This window comes from Microcaecilia unicolor, chromosome 7 (genome assembly GCF_901765095.1).
Source record: "Microcaecilia unicolor chromosome 7, aMicUni1.1, whole genome shotgun sequence".
NCBI classification, from domain to species: domain Eukaryota; kingdom Metazoa; phylum Chordata; class Amphibia; order Gymnophiona; family Siphonopidae; genus Microcaecilia; species Microcaecilia unicolor.
The window spans coordinates 242,957,343-242,982,718 of NC_044037.1; the positions used below are offsets into that span (position 1 = coordinate 242,957,343).

General features: G+C 45.4%; 1 protein-coding gene across 1 annotated transcript in view; it reads right to left on the reverse strand.

The window, feature by feature from the left end:
• Window positions 1–25,376, reverse strand: part of MARCHF7 (membrane associated ring-CH-type finger 7) — a 125,958-nt gene that overhangs the window by 98,773 nt on the left and 1,809 nt on the right. The window contains exon 2 of the mRNA XM_030208827.1: window positions 14,976–15,143. Within this exon, the coding sequence (XP_030064687.1) occupies window positions 14,976–15,137 (162 nt within the window). The 5' untranslated portion in view covers window positions 15,138–15,143. The remainder of the gene's footprint in view (window positions 1–14,975; window positions 15,144–25,376) is intronic.

Here is a 25,376-nt window from a genome sequence, read left to right on the forward strand (position 1 = left end):
AATAGGCTGGTTTAGGTGAAACGCTGAAACCACCTTAGGCATGAAGGAAGGCACGGTCCGAACCGTGACCCCGGACTCTGAGAATTGCAGAAATGGGGCTCTACAGGACAGCGCCTGGAGCTCTGACACCCGTCTCGCCAAAGTAATGGCCACAAGAAAAACGGCCTTTAGTGTCAAATCTCTCTCTGATGCTTGTAGAAGCGGCTCAAAAGGAGAAGCCTGCAGGGCCTTCAAAACTAGCCCCAGATTCCAAGCTGGACAGAGTGCTCGCAAGGAAGGCCGGAGCTGAAGCACCCCACTAAGAAACCGTGCCACATCTGGATGAGCAGCTAAAAACACGCCTTCAACCTTACCACGAAGGGAGGCCAACGCTCCCACTTGCACCCACAGGGAATTATAGGCCAAGCCTATTTGTACACCATCCTGCAAAAAGTCCGGAATCGGCGAGAGAGGAGCCCACATGGGTGTGATCGCTTTTGAAGCACACCAAGACTCAAACTGGCGCCAAATCCTGGCATAAGCCACGGAAGTGGAACGCTTGCGGGCCTGCAGGAGAGTGGAAATGACTGTGTTTGAATAGCCTTTGTCCCTCAATTGCGCCCTCTCAATCGCCATGCCATAAGACCAAAGCGGCAGGCGTACTCCATGGCTACCGGGGCCCTGTGACAACAGGCTCGGTACCAGAGGTAAAGGAAGGGGAGCCTCCACTAGCATCTGTCGGAGGTCCGCATACCAAGGCCTCCTGGGCCAATCTGGGGCGATGAGGACCACTTCTCCCGGGTGCAGCCGAATCCGCAGGAGCACGCACCCTATCAAGGGCCACGGAGGGAACACATAGTAGGCCCGGAGGCCAGGGCTGAGTCAAGGTATCCAACCCTGCCGAGCGAGGATCTCTCCGTCTGCTGAAGAAGCACGGGACTTTGGCATTTGAACTTCTCGCCATAAGACCCATCACGGGCTTGCCCCATTTGGCACATATCTGCAGTAATACTTTGACTGCTAGTTCCCATTCTGCTGGATCGATCTGATGCCTGCTTAGATAATCGACTTGCACGTTGCTCTGACCTGCAATGTGAGCTGCCAACAGAAACTGAAGCTGCAGCTCGGCCCAGTGGCAAATCTGTTTGGCCTGCGCAGCCAGTGCTCTGCACTGAGTGCCGCCTTGTCGATTTATGTAGGCCACTGCTGTCATGTTGTCCGACATCACTCGGACAGCCAATCCTTCCAGGATCACTTCAAAAGGCCAGAAGCGCCTGAAACACCGCTTTCAACTCCAGGCGGTTGATGGACCACTCCGACTCCTCGGGTGTCCATAGACCCTGGGCATGCTTCCCCTTGCAATGTGCGCCCCAGCCCTTTAGGCTGGCATCTGTCACTACTAGACACCAATCGGGGAGCGCCAGCAGCATTCCTCGCCGCAGCATGCTGTCTGAGAGCCACCACTCCATGCTGAGTCGGGCCGCAGGGAGCCAAGAAAGTCTGCACTGATAATCCTGAGAAACTGGAGACCATCTTTGAAGTAGGGAATACTGTAGAGGTCTCAGGTGCGCTCTCACCCAGGGCACCACTTCCAATGTGGCTGTCATCGATCCCAAGTTCGCGGGCGGGGCATCCTCAGGAGCAGACGGACCTGATCCTGAAGCTTGCACCGCCTTAGCTCGGGTAGGTATACATAGCCCGAGTCTGTGTCGAATCTTGCTCCCAAATATTCTAGAGATTGCGAGGGGGTCAGGTGACTTTTGGCCATATTGACGACCCAGCCTAGAGATTGAAGTACTGAGACCACTGTGGCTGTAGCTTGATAGCTCTCTGTTACAGAGACTGCTCTGATGAGCCAGTCGTCTAGGTAGGGGTGAACCCTGATACCTTGTTGCCTGAGCAAAGCAACTACTACCACCATTACCTTCGAAAAGGTTCGGGGAGCTGTGGTGAGGCCAAAAGGCAAGGCCCAGAACTGGAAATGTTTTCCCAACACCGCAAACCTCAGAAACTTCTGGTGCGGGGGCCAAATTGGTATGTGCAAGTAAGCTTCTTTCAGGTCTAGAGATGTGAGAAACTCTCCTGGCTGTACCGCAGCAATGACAGAGCGCAGGGTTTCCATGTGGAAATGCCGCACTCTCAGGGACTTGTTTAATTCTTTTAAGTCCAGAATAGGGCGAAAAGACCCTCCTTTTCGCGGCACCACAAAGTAGATGGAGTATCGGCCGTAGCCGTGTTCGGCGGGAGGTACCGGGGACACGGCCCCTAACTGAATCAGATCTTGCAAAGTCTCCTCTACCGCCGCCCGTTTGGCGGCAGAACCGCATCGGGACTCCACAAACACGTCTCTTACTGGGGCGTTGAATTCTATTCTGTAGCCATCTCTGGTCAGGTCCAGAACCCACTGATCTGAGGAAATATTGGCCCACTCCTCGGCAAAGAGGGAAAGATGTCCTCCGATGACAGGAAGCGAGGAGAGGGCCGGCGCACCATCATTGAGAGGGTCGCCCCTGAACTCCAGGCCTAGAGCCGGTGGCCGCGGAACGCTTGTCCGAGCGAAAGGAGTTCCTCTGCTGAAAAACGGGCACGAGAAGTGAACCCAGCAGAACGCCCCGGGCTTTACCTTCTAGCTTCACGGAAGCGAGGTCTATAAGAGGAGTGGACCGTCTGGCCCTTGGAGGAAGGCCTTGGCCTATCTTCGGGCAAGCGCTGGGGTTTAGGATCTCCCAGGCCTTTAACAATTTTTTTTTCCAACTCCTCACCAAATAGGAGAAGGCCTTGAAAGGGCAACTTCACCAACCTTTGCTTAGAAGCCATGTCCGCTGCACAATGTCGTAGCCAAATAAGACGGCGAGCCGCCACTGCTATTGCCATTTGTTTAGCCGAAGTTCTGACAATATCATAAAGGGCATCAGCCAAAAAGGACAAGGCTGACTCCAGCCGCGGAGCCATATCCGAGAAGGGCTCCGCTCCATCTCCGGGCTGTTCCACTGCCTGTTGCAACCACGCCAGGCAGGCTCTAGCAGCATAACAACTGCATGCAGACGCCCGAACAGTAAGACCTGCAATTTCAAAGGACTGTTTAAGTGCTGCTTCCAGCCTACGGTCTTGTATATCCTTCAGGGCAACTCCTCCTTCCACAGGGAGGGTAGTTCTCTTTGTCACCGCAGTGACTAGGGCATCTACTTTAGGCATTGCAAAGCAAGCCAAATACTCCTCACGCAGAGGGTATAATTGCCCCATAGCCCTGGAAACTGTCAGGTTCTCAGGTTCAGAGCCCGCGGGGCTGGGCTCTGGAGCAAACGTGAGCCCTTGGGCTGCTGACGAGGAGTGTCAACAGCAGGCAAAACCCACCAACCAACGCTGGGCAAGCACACCGACAGGGACTGCAGGCACCGCCCAGCGAGCCGGAACACATGGACTGGAACACTGGACTGGAATTCCCCGGACTGGAGGACACAGGACTGGAACCCCCCCGGACTGGAGGACACAGGACTGGAACCCCCCCCCCCCCCCCCCCCCCCCCGGACTGGTCCACACAGTTTCACCTGCACTTAGCTACTAAGCCCCCCAGGAGTTGAGCTCCTGGGTTCGAGTAGCCGGCAGGACTTACTGGATACCTGATGACACAGGGACCAGGACTGGAAACAGAAGTGCTCCTAAACCTAAACTGATCTACGTGCTCCCAAGCCCTAAACCAGCAGGAGTGTTCCTAACAGTAAACTGACAAAAGGACTTCCTAAGCCCTATACTAAACAGGAGCTCCTAAGACCTGCTCAAGAAAGGGACTTCCTAAGCCCTAAACTAACAGAGCAGGGAACTAAACACAAAGCTAAAACAGGTGCTACTAAGCACCAAGCTACAAGCAGAGCTCTACACTAACAAGCTACCTAAGCACTGCTCTAGCAAACTACATACAAAACTAACAAGGTGCTTCCTAAGCACTACTCTGGCAAGCAACCAGAAGAGCTCCTAGCACTAAAAGGGAAGACAGGGGAGCCACAAGGAAAAAGCAGGGAAGCTAACACATAAGCCAAAAGTGATTCTAAATCACCAACAGCAAAGACTGCAATGCTCCCAATAGCAAACACACCAGAAGTACTTCTAACAGCAAACTCTGCAGTGTTCCTAACAACACCAAACCCTGAAGTACTATCAACAACAGAGCTTCCAAAGCCCTACACACAGCAATGCTTCCAAAACCAAGAGGGAAAAGCAGGAAAGCTAAACACACAGTCACCAGTGCACACTGCACTAACACTAACCTGGCCCTTAGCAAAAGCAAGTGCACACTGCACCACCCTACCTAAAGCAAACACCACTGTTGCAAAGGCCCTGAAGGAAACAACCCCACTTCCTTATCAAGGCCCTCCCTGATGATGTCACACTCCCTAGACCTAGGCAAAAGCACACTGACCCAGAGAGGCCCAACCCACACCAATGCAACACCGTGAAGCACTTGAAGCCAGTACACCCAAAGAGAGGTAGAGCTAACTCAGTCCACCCACACAGCTGTAGGTAATAAAGTAAAACAATTAACCCCATGCTGCTGGAAGCTGCCAGCAAGAGAGACAGAGCCAGCTCAGAAAGGACAGAGAAAAGAAACAGAAGCCAGCTAAGAAGGTGACCCCCAGGAAAGAGGTAAGTTTGAGAGGGGTTCTGACCCCAATCATAACAGAAACTTTCAAAGGTCCCTCGGGGTCAGCCCACTGAGCGGAAATAAGCTCTTGGATGAAGTCATGCAAAGGAAAGGCTCGAGCAGGCTTTTTGGTACTAGCCATCCTAGGATTCACAGAGGAGGCCGTGCCACTGTCAGTCTCTTCAATAGAAAGGACCTGTAGGGCATCTGAAATAAGCGCTGGCAGCTCATTACGGTGGAAAATCCTCACCGCAGAGGGATCATCCAGATCCTGTGGTAATTCTGCACCTGACTCTGGCTCCTCAGACCACGAAGGCCTGCCAGAACTCTCCGAATCCTCACAGCCCGACCACGGGGGGGGGGGGGGGGGGGGGAGGAAGGAGGTGCACCACAATCTGAAGGGGAATTAGCCCTTCTACGCTTTTCTTTATGCCAATTATCAGGGAAAATAGCCTCAGCGGGCAGTCCCAGGCCAGAATCCACCGGGGGACAACAACAGAAGGGGCCTCTCAGACGACCCTCGAGGGAGAGCTCTTTTCAGCATGTATGCTTTATGCAATAATAACAAAATCAGGGGAGAAAAACTCGCCATGGGCACCCAGATCCCGTCCGGGGCTAGACGCTCCCTGAATAGCCCCCCTCCCCCCCCCCCCCCGCGGGCTCAGAGCTCTCCGTCTCTACGGAGGCTGCGCCATGCGGAGAATTCAAAATGGCGCCCGCTGCCAGCTCTGAGCAGGAAGAATCATCGCTCGCCATGCTCGGGCCGGCTCTTGCACTTGTACAGCAAGATTTACAGAGCCCCGCTGCTGATTTGCGCTTGCCACACTGGGAACAGCGCTTTACATTCTCTGCAGCCATCACCGAAAACGGCGGAGGCTCAGATGAGTGGGAAAGGCAAACCAATGTGCCTGCATCCACTGAGTGGGAAAGGACAGGGAAAAGCAAGCTAATATGTCCACATCCACGGGGGCATGGGTAAGGCAGGGAAAGGGCTAACCTATGTGCCTTCAAAGTGAAGCTGCTATAGCCTCTAACACCACGGCTAACAACTGGCAAGCCAGGAGCCACCCCCAGGCAGATTTTTGATGGCGCTCGAAGAAGCTGCAGCCACCCTGCTTGGGGAGATAGAAAATACTGAAGAGGCAGTGGAGCTGGCTGGCCATGAGGCACTGTGAAAAGTTGAGTGCTCTCTATCTCCCCCTGCTGGTTGATGGACACAACCCATACGTAATGGCTTCATCTGCTTGATGACAAGGAAGTTACCTTTTGCATTTCTATGATGTTTAAATGGATGTGTGGGGGAGGGGGTGCCATTTTTGTAGCTTCTCTTTGCACCGCTTCCAGTCTTTTTACATCTTTCAAAAGATAACGCCTCCACAACTGATCACAATACTCAAGTGGGGCCTCACCAACGACTTGTACAGGGCCATCAACACCGCCTTTCTTCTGCTGATTATACCCCTTTCTATGCAGCCTAGCATCCTTCTGCCACGGCCGCTGCCTTGTCACATTGTTTCTTCTCCTTCAGATCCTCGGACACCAACGCCCCAAGGTTTCTTTCCCAAGTCGAGTTTACTAGACTCTCCCCTCCTAATTGGTATCTCTCTTTTGGGTTTCTGCACCCCAGATGCATCACTCTGCACTTCTTGGCATTAAAAGTTTTACTATTTTTAAAAAAGTTTCACCTCACACACCCAGTTCTGAGCACTGTTTAATTTAATGTAAGGTATATTGCTTCACACTATTCACAGAAGTTGTGCTTAGTCACTAGTGGTAGAGATATAACAGGTTTCTATTTTCTAGCATTTATTATATTTTAACTGCCAGACTATAGGACCACTCTTCTAATGTTTGGAGATCCCTTCTCATCGCTTCTACTCCCTCCAGGGTACCCACGCTATTGGCTATCTTCGTGTCATCCGCAAAAAAGTACACCTTTCCTTCCAACCCTTCAGTAATATCTCTTACAAATATATGAAACAAAATAGACCCCAGCACCAACCCCTGAGGAACCCCACTGCTCACCTTTCCTTCGAGAAGATTCCATTTACTACCACCCTCTGCCACCTATTGATCAACCAGTTCACCACTATCAGTCCTAAGTTCAGTCCTTTCAGCTTATTCACGAGTCTTCTGTGGGGGACCTATCAAAGGGGCTTAAACATCTGACATGGTTCGCTAAGCATGTATCAAGGATACTTCCCCCGCCAGCTACCTGGTAATAGTCATTTAAAACAGTTTTCTGTCCTTGCTCTCCTATCAGTCCCCCCCCCCCAACCTCAAATGGCCCAGACACCCCCCCCCCCCCCAACATAAACAGAAGACCCACCCAGACTGGAGCCCTTTAACTGGCCTACCCAACCAGACAGGCTGCACAGGATGTCCTACCATCACTGGAAAACTGACAAATAATGACTATTGGGGACTGCAGAGAATATCTGAAAAGTGATGTATGGAGTGGAGTAGCAGCTTAACAGTTAGTGCAGTGGCCTGAGAACCAGGGGACCCGGGTCCAATTCCTATAGCAGCTCTTCTGGGCAAGTTACCTAACCCTCTATTGCCCTAGGTACTAAATAAGTACCTGCAGTGCAAATACGCAAACTGCTTTGATTGTAACCGCAGAAAGGTGGTATATCAAATCCCATTCCCCCTAGTAGTAGTTCCGCGTCTTCATTTGATGGAAGGAGACAGTAAACCTACACATCTGGACTTTTCCTGAGGGATGCTAAGAAATTTAGTTAAATAAAATGCGACAGGCTGCAATTTAAACACAATGAAACGTGTATGATGTGCTGGAGATATAGTGCTCAAACTCAAGCTTGGATTTTACACTTCTGACTAAGATTGCTGTAAAAAGCAGTCTTTACAGCTTAAAGTGCAAGGACTCCCCAGCCACTGCGTAACAATGCCAACTAATAGCATACTGCTCCAAATTTCACAGGGTACCATTAGAAATCAAACAAAATAAAACATGGAAAAGAAAATATGATACCTTTTTTATTGGACATAATACATTTCTTGATTAGCTTTCGAAGGTTGCCCTTCGTCGAAAGCTAATCAAGAAATGTATAATGTCCAATAAAAAAGGTATCATCTTATTTTCTTTTCCATGTTTTATTTTGTTTGATTTCTATTGATAACCTTAAGAGTGGACTAACACGGCTACCACACTACTCTACTTAACAGGGTACCATGAAATCACCTCCCTCTTAATTTTGAAGTCTAACGTATGGACAAAAGCCACCCTAACTTGTACACTCAAGACATCATTGGCCAACACTGAACTACTCTTAAGAAGAAAGAATAATACAAAGTTACAAATGTCCTAAGGTTGTCTAATTTAAGAGTAACAAACATTTTTTTTAATATGTTTCTTCATAAGCAGACTACAGTGGCCTACTGGCTAGAGTCAAGAAGCCATGCTTCAAATTCTGCTTCTCTCATTGATGCATCTTGTGACTTTGAGCAAGTCAATTCACCTTCCACTCCCTAAGGTTAAAGTTTAGATGCCCATCTACTAGGTGGAGGTAAAACTGCATACTATTTTAACAAGAAAATTGCCATGGGACAACCTGTGGTACCTCAGTACCACAGGTAAGTGACTACAATAATTCTTTTTTTTTTTTTTTATATCTTTATTAACACCAGAAAATAAGTGAATACAATATATCTCATGGGGTCCGTAGTACATATGTGCAACATGCCCCCTTATGCTACTCAAATTCTTTGCCATAATCAACAGAATATCCATTGCCCTATGAGAAGATAAGTACCACTGTCTTCGTCCTGGATTTTTCCATTTTTATTTTCCTCCAACCCCACCCTTTCTCCTCCCTCCCCCCATACCTCTCCCTTCTCCAGGTACCTTCCGTTAAGGCTAACCACTTTAGAAAAATCAATGGGGGGTCCCGCCCCCCTTGTCATATAGCAAGGAATATGTTTTCCACAGGTCCTGGTATACCTTATGCCTACCTAAAGAGGCTACCTTATATTGTAATTCCACCCATGTTGCCATCTCGTTCATCAGATGGTGCCAATTCTGTCGTGATGGCAATGACGGCTCCGCCCAAAACTGCAGAATACATTTTTTTTAACCAGAAGGGTTGCCAGAAGGATAAACCTACATTGCGCCTCCGTTAGCCCCTCTCCTTTTAGCTGATCTGTGTTGCCTATCAATAATGCTGAGAATGACCACTCAAATGGTCTATGACTTTTTCCAGGGCTTCAAGAGAATGGGTCCACATTTCTGCCAGGGCCGAGCATTCCATAAAAGTTAATAAATGTGCCCGTCTCTCCCTGACACTTTGCACATCCATCATCCTCCCACAGTCCCATCTCCTTTCCCCTTTGTCGGGTGATGTATACTTTGTGTAATATTCGGAATTGGATGTCTTGCAATGCTGCATTGGTTGTGATTCTGGGAATGTGCTCAAACGCCTCCCCCACCCGTTCCTCCAATATCTTCCCTCCCAACATTTCACTCCACCCTGCCGCCAATCCAGCTAGAGGTTGCATTCTCCTACGGTCAACTATGCTTCGATACCACTGGGACAGACCATTTCAAGTGATCGGCATCAATAGAAACACCCTATCCAGCGTTGTAAACTGTAAACAAGCCCTTGCTTGTTTTTGATAGTAATCACGCACCTGCAAAAATTGATAAAATTGCTTATTATTTAGATTCACGTATTCCTAACTTGTTCAAATGATGGGAGGGTTTGGTTTCCTAGTTCCACCACAATAATTCTTTTCTTATGGCTGTAGCAGAAAGATCACGTGTTACTACTGCTCAGAATATGAGTGAGCATCAAATCTACATAAGTACATAAGTACATAAGTACATAAGTAGTGCCATACTGGGAAAGACCAAAGGTCCATCTAGCCCAGCATCCTGTCACCGACAGTGGCCAATCCAGGTCAAGGGCACCTGGCACGCTCCCCAAACGTAAAAACATTCCAGACAAGTTATACCTAAAAATGCGGAATTTTTCCAAGTCCATTTAATAGCGGTCTATGGACTTGTCCTTTAGGAATCTATCTAACCCCTTTTTAAACTCCGTCAAGCTAACCGCCCGTACCACGTTCTCCGGCAACGAATTCCAGAGTCTAATTACACGTTGGGTGAAGAAAAATTTTCTCCGATTCGTTATTTTTCAACAGTCGAGGACTTTTTCCCTGTCGTCTCTCCTCCCATCCAGGTGAAATCAGTAGTGATAACAGTGAGGGGCATATCTCCATCCTACATAACATTTTTCCCAGGTACCACCCCTTTATTCCAAAACATCCAGGCCTTCAACCCTTATGAAGCCATCCCCTTCCACACACCTACCAGCTATCCCAGGAAATTTAGTTGGAGCAACACTGTTTGCTCCATTCTCAAAAACGGTGCTGCCTTTATCCCTAGCCATAAAGGCTCAAGACATTCTTTTCTGAAAATGGAGTTGCTATTGCTGCAGTGACTGGAGAATTGTTTCTGCCCTCACTAGACCACAGGCCTCAGCCTCCAGAGACAGCTGGTAAGTACCTATGTAGAAGATATATCCTGTGAAGTTTAGAACAGAAGAGGCAGGGTTGAACAACATTTTTACTCAATGCTTTTCCCTACCTCAACGGAATGAGTTGAGGGGGACATGCCTCTCACTACTACATCACCACTAGTTTTCCTGGGAAGGGGTGGGGGCAGGGACTGACCCCTTTTACTTGCTCCTGGGAGAAGTGAGCACCATCTCTGGAAACATTATTACCAGTAACTTTCCATGAATAAAGAACACCTTGTGAAGTGGAGGAGTGACCTGTTAGTGCAATAGGCTGTGGAGCTGGAGAACTAGGTTCACTTCCCACTACTACCTGATGGGTCAGCAGTGAGTCGAGATCCTATAGGCTGTGGAGCTGGAGAACTGGGTTCACTTCCCACTACCTGATGGGTCAGCAGTGAGTCGAGATCCTAGGGAACCAGGTTTAATTCCCTCTGCAGTTCCGTGTGACCCTAGGAAAGTCACTTAACCCTACATTGCCCCAAGTACAACAGTAGTACAATGTACTACTTAGACTGTGAGCCCACTATGGACAGACCCAGTACCTGTAAAATGAAAACTGTAAACCGCTTAGGTCTAAGCAGTATGTAAATACTTAAATGAATGAATAAAAAAAAATAAATGAAAGTTTATTACAAGCTGTTTTATTCATTTTGCATTATAAGCTGTTTTGCATGCATTTACATGCAAAACAGCAGGCTTTTAAATGAGCGTCAATTGCCTTTTAATGTACAACATTACCATAACCCCACTTAATAAATAAGCACACATGGGCAAGAAAATAAAAGTGACAGCACCTGAATTGTGACTTCCCTTCAGGTCTACTACTACTATTTAGCATTTCTATAGCGCTACAAGGCATACGCAGCGCTGCACAAACATAGAAGAAAGACAGTCCCTGCTCAAAGAGCTTACAATCTAATAGACAAAAATAAATAAAGTAAGCAAATCAAATCAATTAATGTGAACGGGAAGGAAGAGAGGAGGGTAGGTGTAGGCGAGTGGTTACGAGTCAAAAGCAATGTTAAAGAGGTGGGCTTTCAGTCTAGATTTAAAGGTGGCCAAGGATGGAGCAAGACGTAGGGGCTCAGGAAGTTTATTCCAGGCGTAGGGTGCAGCGAGACAGAAGGCACGAAGTCTGGAGTTGGCAGTAGTGGAGAAGGGAACAGATAAGAAGGATTTATCCATGGAGCGGAGTGCGCGGGAAGGGGTGTAGGGAAGGACGAGTGTGGAGAGATACTGGGGAGCAGCAGAGTGAATACATTTATAGGTTAGTAGAAGAAGTTTGAACAGGATGCGAAAACGGATAAGGAGCTAGTGAAGGGTCTTGAGGAGAGGGGTAGTATGAGTAAAGCGACCCTGGCGGAAGATGAGACGGGCAGCAGAGTTTTGAACCGACTGGAGAGGGGAGAGGTGACTAAGTGGGAGGCCAGCAAGAAGCAGATTGCAGTAGTCTAAACGAGAGGTGACAAGGGTGTGGATGAGAGTTTTGGTAGAGTGCTCGGAAAGAAAGGGGCGGATTTTACGGATGTTGTAAAGAAAGAAACGACAGGTCTTGGCAATCTGCTGGATATGAGCAGAGAAGGAGAGAGAAGAGTCAAAGATGACCCCAAGGTTTCGAGCTGAGGAGACAGGGAGAATGAGAGAGCCATCAACAGAAATAGAAAACGGGGGGAGCGGGGAGGTGGGTTTGGGGGGGGAAAATGAGAAGCTCGGTTTTGGTCATATTTAATTTCAGGTGGCGTTGAGACATCCAGACAGCAATGTCAGACAAGCACGCTGAAACTTTGGTTTGGATGCAAGGTGAGATATTAGGGGTAGAAAGGTAGATTTGGGAGTCATCAGCATAGAGATGGTAGGAAAAGCCATGGGATGAGATTAATGAACCAAGGGAAGAAGTGTAGATAGAAAAGAGGAGGGGACCAAGAACAGAACCCTGAGGTACGCCGACAGGCAGAGGGATAGAAGTAGAAGAGGATCCACCAGAGTGAACACTAAAGGTGCGGAGGGAGAGGTAGGAAGAGAACCAGGAAAGGACAGAGCCCTGGAATCCAAGTGAGGACAGGGTATCGAGAAGTATGCTGTGATCGACAGTGTCAAAAGCAGCGGAAAGATCAAGAAGAATGAGGATGGAATATTGACCTCTGGATTTAGCCAGTAATAGGTCATTGGAGACTTTAGTAAGCGCAGTTTCGGTTGAGTGGAGAGGGCGAAAACCAGATTGTAATGGGTCAAGAATAGCATGTGAGGAGAGAAAATCAAGGCAGCGGCGGTGAACAGCACGCTCAAGTAATTTGGAGAGAAAAGGAAGGAGGGAGATGGGTCGGTAATTAGAGGGACAAGTAGGGTCAAGTGAAGGCTTCTTAAGGAGAGGTGCGACCACAGCATGTTTAAAGGCAGCAGGGACAGTCACAGTGGAAAGTGAGAGGTTGAGAATGTGACAGATAAAAGGAATAAGAGTAGGAGAGATGGCATTAAGAAGGTGGGTGGGAATGGGATCAGAGGAACAGGTGGTACATTTTGAGGAAGAAAGGAGAAGTGTAGTTTCCTCAATAGTAACTTCAGGAAAGGAGGAAAGGGAATGAGGGGAAGGAGAGAGAGGGGAACGGACTAGTGGAGGGAGAGCTGGTGAGGTAGAGAAAGCAAGGTTTATCTTTTGAACCTTGTTGTGAAAGAATTCAGCAAGGGTCTGAGGAGATAATGAAGGGGGAGTTGGGGGAGGGGGCACCTTGAGGAGAGAGTTCAATGTGGTGAAGAGAAGTCGAGGATTAGAGCCAAGAGAGTTGGTCAGTTGGATATAATAATCCTGTTTGGCACGTAAAAGAGCAGATTGGAAGGAGGTCAGCATGAACTTAAAGTGTAAGAAATCAGCAAGGGCCCGAGATTTCCGCCAGAGGCGTTCGGCGGAGCGGGTACAGGAACGTAGGTAGCGGATATTAGAAGTCAGCCAAGGTTGGGGTTTTGTACGCCTTACAGGGCGGGTCATCAAAGGTGCAAGAGTGTCTAAGGCAGAGGATAGAGTATTGTTGTAAGAAGAAACAGCCTCGTTGACAGACGTGGATGGTGCCACAGTAGAGAGGAGGTTTGAAACATGGGAGGATAGAGATGAAGGGTCAATATCGTGAAGATTCCTAGATAAATTAGATAGGATAGGACGGGACTGGGAGGGAGGAGATTTAAGTGTGAAAGTTATAAGATGGTGATCAGAGGAGGGATGATCAGAGGCAAGGAAATTAGAAGGTGAACAGTTGGAGGAGAAGATGAGATCAAGACAGTGACCATTTTGATGAGTGGGGGAGGTGGAGCATAGTTGGAGATTAAAGGACGACGTTAAAGCGAGTAACTTGGAAATATAAGAGTTGGAAGGATCATTAGCAGAAATATTAAAGTCACCAAGGATGAGAGAGGGGGAGGAAGGATCATGGAAGAAGGCAAGCCAGGCGTCAAAGTCACTGAGAAAGGATGAAAGGGACTTATCAGGGGGACGATAAATGACCGCTATTCGAAGAGGCAGAGGAGAGAAAAGGCGGATAGAGTGGACTTCAAAGGAGGAAAAACAGTGAGAAAACAGTGAGATTGAGGTGGAAGAAGGGGTTGAAATCTGGAGGAGGGAGAGAGAAGAAGTCCAACACCGCCCCCACGGCCAGCAGGGCGAGGAGTATGTGAAAATAGATAACCGCCATGGCACAGGGCTGCGACTGAAGCAGAGTCATCAGGGCAGAGCCAGGTTTCTGTTATGGCGAGCAGATGGAGGTGACGCGAGATAAAGAGGTCCTGGATATAGGGGAGTTTGTTACAGATAGAGCGGGCATTCCATAGGGCGCAAGAGAAGGGCAGAGAAGAGGAGGGGAGTAGAGGAATAGAGATGAGGTTAGAGAGGTCACGGTGAGATCTATTTAGGAGGAATGGGGAAGGCAGAATGGAGGGAAGAAAGAGACGGAGATTAAAAGCCAAGAGGGAGGAAGAGGGTAGGAGAGAAGGTGAGGTGATGAAGTCAATGGATGGGAAGTGAGTTCCTGTAGCGGAGAGAGGTAGGGGGTGAGGGAAAAGATTAGGAAGGGACAGAGCTAGGAAGAGAATGTGAATAGGGGCCATAAATGATTCAGGTACTTTAGCAACTGGAAAAAGATTAGATACAAAGAGAAAAATGCCCCGCGCGCCGTTAGGCACCTAGAGCGGAGGCCCTGAGTGGATCGGGGTGGACCTGGGTGTCACCCCGGAGAAGGCTGTAAGGATATGCAGATGAGCTGCAAGTCCTCCACAGCACCTGAAAGGCAGCCGGTGGTAGAGGTGGGCACCTCTCAGCTGAGGAAAGGCTTACCAGGGGTTAGGCCGAAGCCAGCATTCCTCCCCCTGAGGGTCGCCTGATCCTAGCCAAAAAGCACCTGGAAACTCTGTGCACTTGAAGGTACACTGCAGATTTGGAAGAAGAAAATAATCTACAACGGTAGGTTTTTTTAGACAGTCTGTGCCCCAATATATAAAAACTGTGTAGCAATGACTGCTATGAATACCACAAGAGGTTAATGGAATCTAAGAAGTCCCTTTCCAGAATCTTTTTTGTTAAAGACACAATTTAAAGAGAGAAAAAAAGGACTTTTGGAAAGTACATTTTTATTTACATACTATAATTTATGTATTACCCTCTCTGAGCTCAGTCCTTTAACAGAGTTAAAGATTCAGAGACAGAAAACATGCAGCCCTATGCATCCTGACTATCCCAGAAAGAGAAACAGAACTCCAAAGGGTTAACAGCTCACTGAATCTTTCATCAGAACAGAGCTGGTGGGGTAGAATAAACAAAGATATTTACAATGCACTACCTGATAATTTGATTGCAGCCTCACTGAATTCTCTCTCTTGTAGTACACATCACTTGAGGTAGGTCCTCCGCCTCCTCCATGCAGCTCTCTAGCACTTAGAGGTGGTGTGTTTGAAGGCTGGACAGATATCCTACGAGGGATTCTTGAAGGTTTAGACTGCATTCTTTTCTGTGTACAAAAGCAAAATTAGCAAATAACTTTCTACACAGAAAGACGCCACAATGCTTGTACACCTAAGTAGAGGAAACAGATCAACTGTTTAAGACCAACATGACTGAATTTTGTGATTTTAGAGTTTACCATATTAGATCATGAAGGTGCTAATCTATAACAGATGTTCTCCATGGACAGCTGGATTAAAATCAGGCACACAAGTGGATATTATCCAATCGTGCCAAGACATCTAACCACTGAATAATCCTTTGGAAGAAAGGATTGTGTATCCCCTAGTGTTTTTTTCCCCAGTGTGCCAATCACCCCAAAGATTGAAACACTTCCGGAAGACTCCTGAGGAAGGCGCTACAGCGCCGAAACACGGCTGTGTTGAGTCACCTATTCACAATAAAAATCATTGTTTTAACTAATTTATACGTCTGCCCCATTGTTTGAATAGAGCCAATTCCCCCCCCCCCCTTTTTGTTTTCACCAAGACAAACAGATCAGAACTAGCATAAACTTATGAGCATGTACAGCCATTCCCACACGTTCTCCACACCCCACAATCCAGTGTGTTTCTCACCATGTACAGCCATTCCCACAGCAGCAGTTCTTCCCACCCCACAATTCAGTGTGTTCAAAGCTCATGATCAACATTAAGAGAGCTAGGTAGAACTGATTAATCCTGATGTCTATGGAGAATGCCCTACAGATAGGTGGGTTTTTAATTATTTCCTGAAGTTTAGGTAGTCATGTATTGTTTTAACTGCATATGGGAGTCCATTCCATAGATTTGAAGACTATTCACGACCTAATCAACTTTCAAAAATCATTAAAGACATCTTTTCAACAAGACTTACCATAATAGTCAATAATATGATTTCCAACACATCACTAGTCACTTGATATTCTGTTTTCTTGTACACTGAATTATATCCATTCGGTTACAACTGTTCTGTATGTAATTGTGTATCTACTCTTTAATGACGCTTGATATGATGTAATATTGTAAGCCACATTGAGCCTGCAAATAGGTGGGAAAATGTGGGATACAAATGCAACAAATAAATAAATAAATAGTTGTGCGCTTAATACTGCAGCACTATTCCAAACACAATCATCATGTGTTGTCAACAAAAAACATTGACAGTTTACTCAGTTGCACCAGCAATTACATTAGTGATGACATCACTGAAAAAATACTGTTTGTCATCCTGCAGCAGATGGAAACAGAGAAGCACATGCATCTGGACTGGTCTGGTCTGGCAGGATAAGGATGTTACACATAGCTCTCCTGCTCTACATCAGTTTGTTTTGTAAGAACGAGATGGATTGTAAGGCCCATATGACAAAAGGTAACATGGAGTAACAAACCTCTGACATGTAGAAATTTCAGCATACACGCCAAGGAGATCACCACAAACATTATTTGAAAAAAGTACTAGAGACCTGGGCACTACTCTCAGTTTTCACTATTAAGAGACAAAAAAACTATTAAGAGACAAAATAAAGAATCAGACTCAAAAATGGGCCACTCTGATAGTTCCTTCACAAATGTAGGATATCAACTGGTCTGATTTAAAAAAAAAAAAAAAAAAAAAAAGTGGATGGAGGGGAAGTGATGTCACCACCAGAGATGGCAGTTTAAGATTATGTCTCGGGGGAATGGAGAGCAGCAATCGCCAAAATACCACAGTCATCCAATCTTTCAAGTCTTACTTCAGTGCAGCCGAGGATCCTTCAGGTTCTGCAGCCTTGCTTTTTGATGGTGTCCAAAACAATGTGTTGATTTCACTCACTTTTCGGACTCAGAGGCAGTACAGCCCCCCCCCCCCCCCCGAAGAACTGAGCAAGAAGGCAGAGCTACACCATGAGGGCAGTACTACAGCATCCATAAAAGCACTGGCGGAGGTAGGGCCGACCTCAGAGGGAGAGATAAGAGAATGGCTGCAGAAGATTAAGGCTGATATTAAAGCAGTTCACAACGACCTAGCCACCCTGGGTTCAGATCTGCAGAGGGATACTGACGAACTGGGCAGGTGAATTGATGAGTCAGAGCAATATTTGGAGGAGCATTCAGGGGCTCTTTAATCTATGGACAAACGTATGGACAACCTGACAGCTACAAATACAGACCTGGCTTTGAAAATACAAGTGTGCATACACTTTAAAGGAGGCGGAACACAGAATGTGCTATGATGGTTCCACCTGTGACACTACCACATATTCCCCTTGGGGATGCAATGGTTGTAATGGGTACGGACTGAGCACATTTCAAAAAAAAAAAAAAAAATTTATATATATATATATATATATATATATATATATATATATATATCACTGTTACACTGATTAAATATATAGGAGATATTTATTGATAGAATTTTGACCTAAGGAATATTATTGATATTGTTTGACTTGTAATTTATTATTGTTTTCTTCCGTTTGGTTGGTTTGTTTGAAAATAGAAGACCTAGTAAACAGGTCTAAACGATGCAATATCAGAATTAGAGGGCTTCTGGAAACCCCAGACTATATGAACTGCGAATCAGTAATGCAACATATAGCCAGTTCCCTTCTCTCTGAGGGTGGTGAAACAACTTCAGCAGAACATATATCGCGATAGTATGGGCACACCAATCTCAAGTCAGGGATAATCAGGCAAGAGACATCGTGGCCTGTTTTCAAAGTTTCAAAATGAAGGAGGCGGTGCTCAAAGCTGCCTGTAATAAAGACACTTATGTGTGGGATACTTACACATTGTCGCTGTACCAAGATGTGGCAGGTTCAACACAGGTGGCATGGGGAACTACACTTCCTTACAGAAAAACTATGGTCCAAACGAATGCGGTATAGATGGCAGTTCCCTTTTGCCCTGGTGTTCACCCATGAGGGGCAACTTAATCAAATTCGTTCCAAGGAAGAGGTGCTACAACTCTGTCTACAGGCAGTCCCTGAATTGGTGAAGACGTCAACATCCCGAGGGGAACAAAAGATCCAACCTCGCCCAAAGTGGCAAAGGGCTTCTACTAGCAAGAGACACCTTTCGCAATACCAGACCTCACAACCTGGACTGTCGAACGCCACACCACTTTGAGCCTCTTGATTATTAAGATGACTTGGTCGATCACAGAGATGGCTCCTTGTAGGGTTTCAGAACTAGACTGTCTATTTTTTTCCTAAACTGTAAGCTCTACCCAGTTCTTGCTTCTGTGCCTCAAGCACCTGAGGGAAATGCAGGATGACTGTGTATTGCATTACCTTGATACTATGTCCCTGGGTTACATATAGTTGGCTCACTATGATAATGGGATTTTGTTGCTTTGATGTGGGGGGGCAGGGTTGGGGAGGGTATGGAATAGAGGCTTAAGATGGGAATTTCTGATAATTTATACACAGGGGATTGTAGGGGTAAGATGTCAAGGTCCACTGGGGATTTACACTATGCTTTTGATTACTCTCTCTATGGATGACTTTAGGATTGGGTCTCTGAATGTTCGGGGACTAAATTCACCTTATAAGCGGCAATGTCTCTTTAAAGAGTTCTCAAGGCTATCTGCTTCTATTTGCCTACTGCAAGAAACACATTTAATGAAGCACCATCAGCAGCTGATGTGACATAGGGAGTATCCGCTGCAATTTTTTGCTTCCCACTCTTCAGTGAAAAAGCAAGGGGTAAGAATTCTAATTTCAAGTTTGCTTCACCCGGTTGTTCAACAGGTCATCTATGACCCCAGTGGCCACTTTTTGGCTTTGCAAATTGACATCCAGGGAAATGTATATAATTTGGTCACTGTATACGCTCCAAATGATGCTCAGATATCTTTTTACTCAGAACTGGAGCAAACTTTAATGCAATGGTCTAATGGGTTATGGGTTCTAGGAGGAAAATTAATGTGACCCTGCACAGTAAATTTGACTCCTCTGCTAAAGTGGTGTATAAGCAGTCTGACCAAAAAGCTTTGTTGGCGATGTTGGAATGTATGGGCCTGGTTGAACAAGTGGAAATAGATACTATGGTGTGATCTAATCATGCCCCAATTTGGGTTCAATATAAAGGCCCTGGTGAAGACCAGACATACGCTTTTGGGGACTTAATGAGATCTTATTAGATGAGGAGTGTGTTGTGCAAGATCTCCATAAAGAAATACCTCTTTCTTAAAGAAAACACTACACCAGAGGTTTCTTTGGGTGTTCTTTGGGATAGTCTAAACGTTTTTGTACAAGGCCGTTTCATAACATGGGCTAGCAGGCTGAAGAGGGAAAGGGAGAGTAAGGATAGAGACCTACGGCAGCAACTCTCACAGCATCTTACCTCTACTCTGATAAGACGAGTTCAAGATCCTTCGTCAATCGTTGAAAACCCTTTGGACAGGCGAGGCTATGTTTACTCTTAATAAAAGCACAGCAAGTGCACTTTGAGGAGGGTAATTGGGCCAGCAAATTGTTGGCTTCTCAGCAGATGCAGACACGAGTGGTATCTCTTTGAGATGTAGATGGAACAGAATATTTTAAGCCTGCAGATTTATGGGCATGTTTTTTGCACTTCTACTCGCATCTGTATACCTCTGAGACATGAAAAAATACTTAGATATAACATGAAAAAATACTTAGATAACATTGATCTGACTCGACTTGCTGCAGATCAGCGTGAGAGTCTGGATCAGGAGATACGGGTTCAGGAGGTGCATATGGCCATTCATTCGTTCACTGAAGCCTGGAAAATCTCCTGGACTAGATGGTCTCACTGCTAAATTTTATAAGACCTTTCAGGGATTTGTAGCTCCGCTACCAACTCAAGTCTTTAATGGAGTTCTGGAGGGAGACCGGCTGCCCCCGCCCATGATAGAAGCAGGAATCACTATTCTACCCAACCCAGGGAAAGACACAAAACAATGTGGTTCTTACCGGCTGATTGTCTTCCTCAGCACAACAGGGCTGCCCTTTGTCCCCTCTTCCATTTGCCTTGACGGTGGAACCTTTGGCAGCTCACATACATCAGACCCAAGGTATATATGGCATGCGAGTAGGGGCAGATGAATATAAAATTTCTTTATTTGCCAATGATATTTTACTTTCCATTATGGAGTCAGAAATGTCTAACACTAATTATCCAGACTTTAACTGAATATTGTACTATGTCCAGTTTCAAGATGAATGCTGCCAAATCAGACATTTTGAATATCAACTTGGACCGTGATAGGGTGTGACCTCTGAGGGCCTCCCTGCCTTTTGGATGGGCTAAGCAATATATTCACTATCTGGGAGTAAACATTTTCCCAGAGTTCTCTCTATAAATACAACTACCAAGGGGTGCTCCAGGAGCTCTCTATGGCCTTAGATTGGTAGCATGGTTTAACTCGTACATGGCTGGGGCACGTGGCTGTGTGCAAGATGATGCTGTTACCAAGGTTTTTGTATCTATGCCAGACTCTCCCGGTGCCTGTCCTTACACAAGTGTTAGGGAACTGCAACATAAGCTGTTTCAATATATCTGGAAGAAATGGCCTCCGAGGGTGTCTAAATGAGTTCTAATGAGATGAAGTATGGGGGGATTTGGGGTCCCCAATTTAAGATATTATCAGGCGGCACAAGTACGCACCATAATGACTTGGGGACAAATGCAGGGTATGTCATGGGTGCACACAGAGGGAGAGTTTTTGGGGACTAAGTCGAATCTAATGCAACTTTTTTGGACGCTCCGCAAGGTGACTGGTAGATGGCGTATCTCGAACCCTATTATTCAGGGCTCCCTCTCATTATGGGTGCGTGGTTCGCATATGCTGTTTCAAGGCCACCAATTATCGCAGTGTGCACCACTCTCAGTTTTAGTTCCCCTTATAGAGGGTTGCCCTCCTCATGCTTGTCACCTTTGGAAAAGGAAAGGATTGGTTGTGATAGGTCATATCCTTTGAGAGGGTGAGTTCCTTGTATTCTGAAATCCAGCAAAATGTTTAATATAGACAATAAAGACTTTTAATGTATTTACAACTTAGACATTTGCTCAACAGTGAACTATACACGGGGGGGGGGGGGGATTTCTAGCTCCTCCTACCCCTTTTGAGGAGTCTCTCGCTAAAGGCCTCCGCCAGCCTAAGATGATCTCCACCCCTCTATGATTTTTTTTATCCTATCCACATCTCCAGCGGATACCCTCAAATGTGCGCAAGTGGGAGGTCGACATGGGGCGTACCCTGAAATTGCAGGAATGGGATAGTGCATACTCCAACATGTCCCATATCTCTATCTCAGTAAACCTGGAGGAATGGTGTCAACATGATGTATAGATGGTATAGAGAACATGTGACTGTTGCTCAGTTAATCCCCACTAGCTCAAGGGACTGCTGGAGGGGATGTGGGAACATATTTGCATGTCTGGTGGGACTGCCCTCATATTAAATCTTTCTGGAATGATTGGGTGAGGGTTTTTTCTACAATGTTTTCTGCTTTGGTGTTGGCAGAACCTACTCTTGTTCTGCTGCATATAGTGCCTGTATCCATCATCCCCAGGTGTGCAGAGAATGAAGAACCACTATGCAAGGTAGAAACAGAGGGAGGTGGCCAAGTGCTGGAGGTCCCCGGTACTCCAGTCCAAGAAGCAGCTATGAAGTGCTTTGCGAGATGCTATCTTAGTAAGTTAGCTGTGCAGAGGAGAGGGTGTCTGGCTATTTTCCAGAGGATCTGGGAACTTTTTCTTACTTGGTATAAAAACTCACCCTCAAACTGCTGAACTGAGTCCCATAGCTTTCATGTTATAAAGGGATACTTTGGATATACTGGTTATGTATCGTATCTTGCACCCATACCCTGTTTACGCTTTCCAAAAATACTAGGACAAGGGGGCATGCGATGAAGCTGCAGTGTAGTAAATTTAAAACAAATCGGAAGTTTTTCTTCATTCAATGCGTGGTTAGACTCTGGAATTTGTTGCCAGAGGTGGTTGGGACTGTTGACTTAGCGGAGTTTTAAAAAAGGTTGGACGGCTTCTTGGAGGAAAAAGGACATACAATGTTATTGAATGGACGTAGGAATAATCCACTATTTCTGGGAGGGGTGGAACAAAATGCTTGTTCTTTTGGCCACTGTCGGAGACAGGGTGCTGGGCTCGATAGACCCTTGCTTGGTCTGTCCCACCATGGCGATGCTTATGTCTTAAATCTTCAACTTTAAATTTTAAATTCTAGTTAATTCTCACAGTGTACAGACTAGAATGAGCGGAGAAGGGGAGGGTTGGGTTTTTTTTTCTTTTGCTAGGTTTTTATGCAGGAAATGGCTCCAGCAGCGAGTTAATGTTGAAAGTTTTGTACTGTGTTGCTTATGTAGCCAACTGTAGTTCTGTAATATATTTTCTTGGTGTTTGAAAAATCAATACAAATAAAGTTAGAAAAAAAGTTGTATATAAATATACACTGGTTGTAACATGTTTTTCCTTCCTATGAAGGAGTGAAAAAAAAAAATCAGCACAGGGTATCAAGACCAGAAGTTGCCATTTTCTAAATTTTACACCAATACAAAAAGAAATCATTAACCCCCAACAAACTTTCAGCCAAATTGATGCAGTAATTTAAGCTACAACACACAGACAAACAATAAGTACTTAAAATGTGTCCTGTGTTTCAGCTTTTTCCTACTCCTCTCTGAACAACTCAAACATTTACAGGTAAATGGCAAAGCTGACTAGTAATACACTCAAAATGATGGCCAGGAAAACAAATAAAAAGCTGAGTCTCCGTAACTGGGACAACCCAGTTGGCTAAGTCCTTACTTGCCAACTACAATGCATACAAATGATGATTCTTGGCCCCAGTTATGTTTTGGGAGGGTCTTTTCAGAGATCTGAAAGCAGTCAAAACAGCCCAAGCTCTGCACAAAGTTCAGGAAAATAAATACCCTTAACACCCAAGTACTTTTCCAAAGCAAGACTGCAGAATAGCAGCACACACCCAAAAAGAACATTTCAGTAGCTGGATAAAAAGAGCTAAACTGAAGTGATGCTATAATATTAACATAGTTGATGGACAAGTTCTTTTTGACTGTCTGTGCTCTTACTGTACAAGCCAACTTTTTTTTTTTTTTTAAGGGACAAGAGAAGGGCAGGGAAGATTACCTTAGCACTTTTAAGTCAAAACAGAAATGCAGCATTTTGAACAGTTAATAAGCAAAGGAAGGCATTACAATGGAGTTTGTGACTTACTTGTCTTTCAACTGGGATACGTATAGGCCCTTTTACAAATGTGCACTGAAAATGGCCTGTGGTAGTGTAGATGCGTGTTTTAGGTGCGCGCAGAATCATTTTTCAGTGCACCTGTAAAAAAATGCCTTTTTAAATTTGGGGCAAAAATGAAAATTGCCACATGTCCAGTTTGGGTCTGACACCTTACTGCCAGTCATTGACCAACTGGTAAGGTCTCCCGCAGTAAACAGGAGGTAATGGTATATATGTGTAAAAAGCCAATTACCGCCCGTGCGCCAGAAAATAAAAATATTTTCTGGTGCGTGTAATAGACACTCATAAAAAATGAAATTACAAGGGCACCTACCTGGCTTAGTAAAAGGGCCCCTTATACTCCAAAATGCAACTATAATGAGGACTTCTAGTTCTAGGTTTTTAAACAGTAGGGTGTTTGATTAAAAGAGAAAAAAAAAAAACGTTTCTCTGGTACTCAGCCCCTCCCAGGCTTATTTTGTATCCTCCACCGTTTCTGCATTAATAATTCTTAACATTTGTTTTGAAGTCACCCATTCAAAAGTCTTTACCTATTTCAGTGTTTCCCAACTCAGTCCTGGAGTACCCCACTGCCAGTCAGGTTTTTGGGATAGCCACAATCAATACATATGAAAGATTTTCATACAATGGAGTGTATGCAAATCGATCTCACCTATATTCATTATGGCTATCCTGAAAACCCGACTGGTAAGGGGGTACTCTAGGACTGACTTGAGGGTGTCAAATAGAGGGAATCCCACAATAAGAAACAGACCTATTGCAGTGGTTCTCAACCCATCCCTCAAGACACACTTAGCCAGTAAGGTTTCAGGATATCCACAATAAATATGCATGAGAAATTTGTATACACTGCCTCCATTTTATGCAAATTTAACTCATGCATATTCATTGAGGGTATCCTGAAAACCTGAGTACATTGAGGGCAGGGTTCAGAACCACTGCTCTAGCATCATCTTAGGGATGAATCATCTTTGCCTAAACTTAAGATGCTGGGGTTTTTTTTTTACCTATACTACTGAAAACCCAAGGTATTAACTGCTGTATGAAAAACAACTCAGGCTAACAGCTGTATAAGACAAAAAGACTTCTGTATACTATATGATAATCCTTATGTTATTTCTTTGTATAGCTCAATATTTTCAACAAGTGCCCTCAGAAATCTCCACTCATTTTAAGGCAATATTATTTTGCCTTCCGTACCAGCCATGTACTCTTGACCGCACCATAGTTACAATATGGTGCAGTCAAGAGTACATGGCTGGTACGGAAGCGTTGGATGGCTTTAACCCAAGTCCCTGAGGAAGTCTTTTGAAACCCGTGGAGTCTGGCATCTCCAGGGGAAGCCGTTTGGGCAGTCACATTGCGAGCTGAGCTTTTGAAAAAAACGTTTAAAGATAAGTTCACGTTTTTTTCTAATTTTTTTTGCACTATAATAGTTATAGCACTTTTGATGCAGGCAACTGCACTTACACTTATGTATAAGAGTGGCCCTATGAAAGATACGCTATGCCACTCGGCAAACAAATTATATTGCCTTAAAACGAGTGGAGATTTCTGAGGGCACTCTTTGAAAATATTGAGATATACAAAGAAATAACATAAGGATTATCATATAGTATACAAAAGTCTTTTTGCCTTATACAGCTGTTAGCCTGAGTTGTTTTTCATACAGCAGTTAATATCTTTGGTTTTCAGTAGTATATTTTATTCTTTTACCAAGGATTGTGGGATTTCCATTGCCCCAGGTACAAATAAGTACCTGTATATAATATGTAAGCCGCATTGAACCTGGGAAAGCGCGGGGTACAAATGTAACTAATACAAAATATATTCGTTTTTTTTTTTTACATAGGCATTTGCTCATTTATTAGGATTTATTTACAGCCCTTTTGAAGGAGTTCACTCAATGCAGTGTAGAGCAAGAATAAGCCAAACAAAAGCAATAGACAATTACAGCAGTAAAAATATTCAAATAATACTATAAAGTATGATGTGGAAGGGCATTTTCGATGTGACAT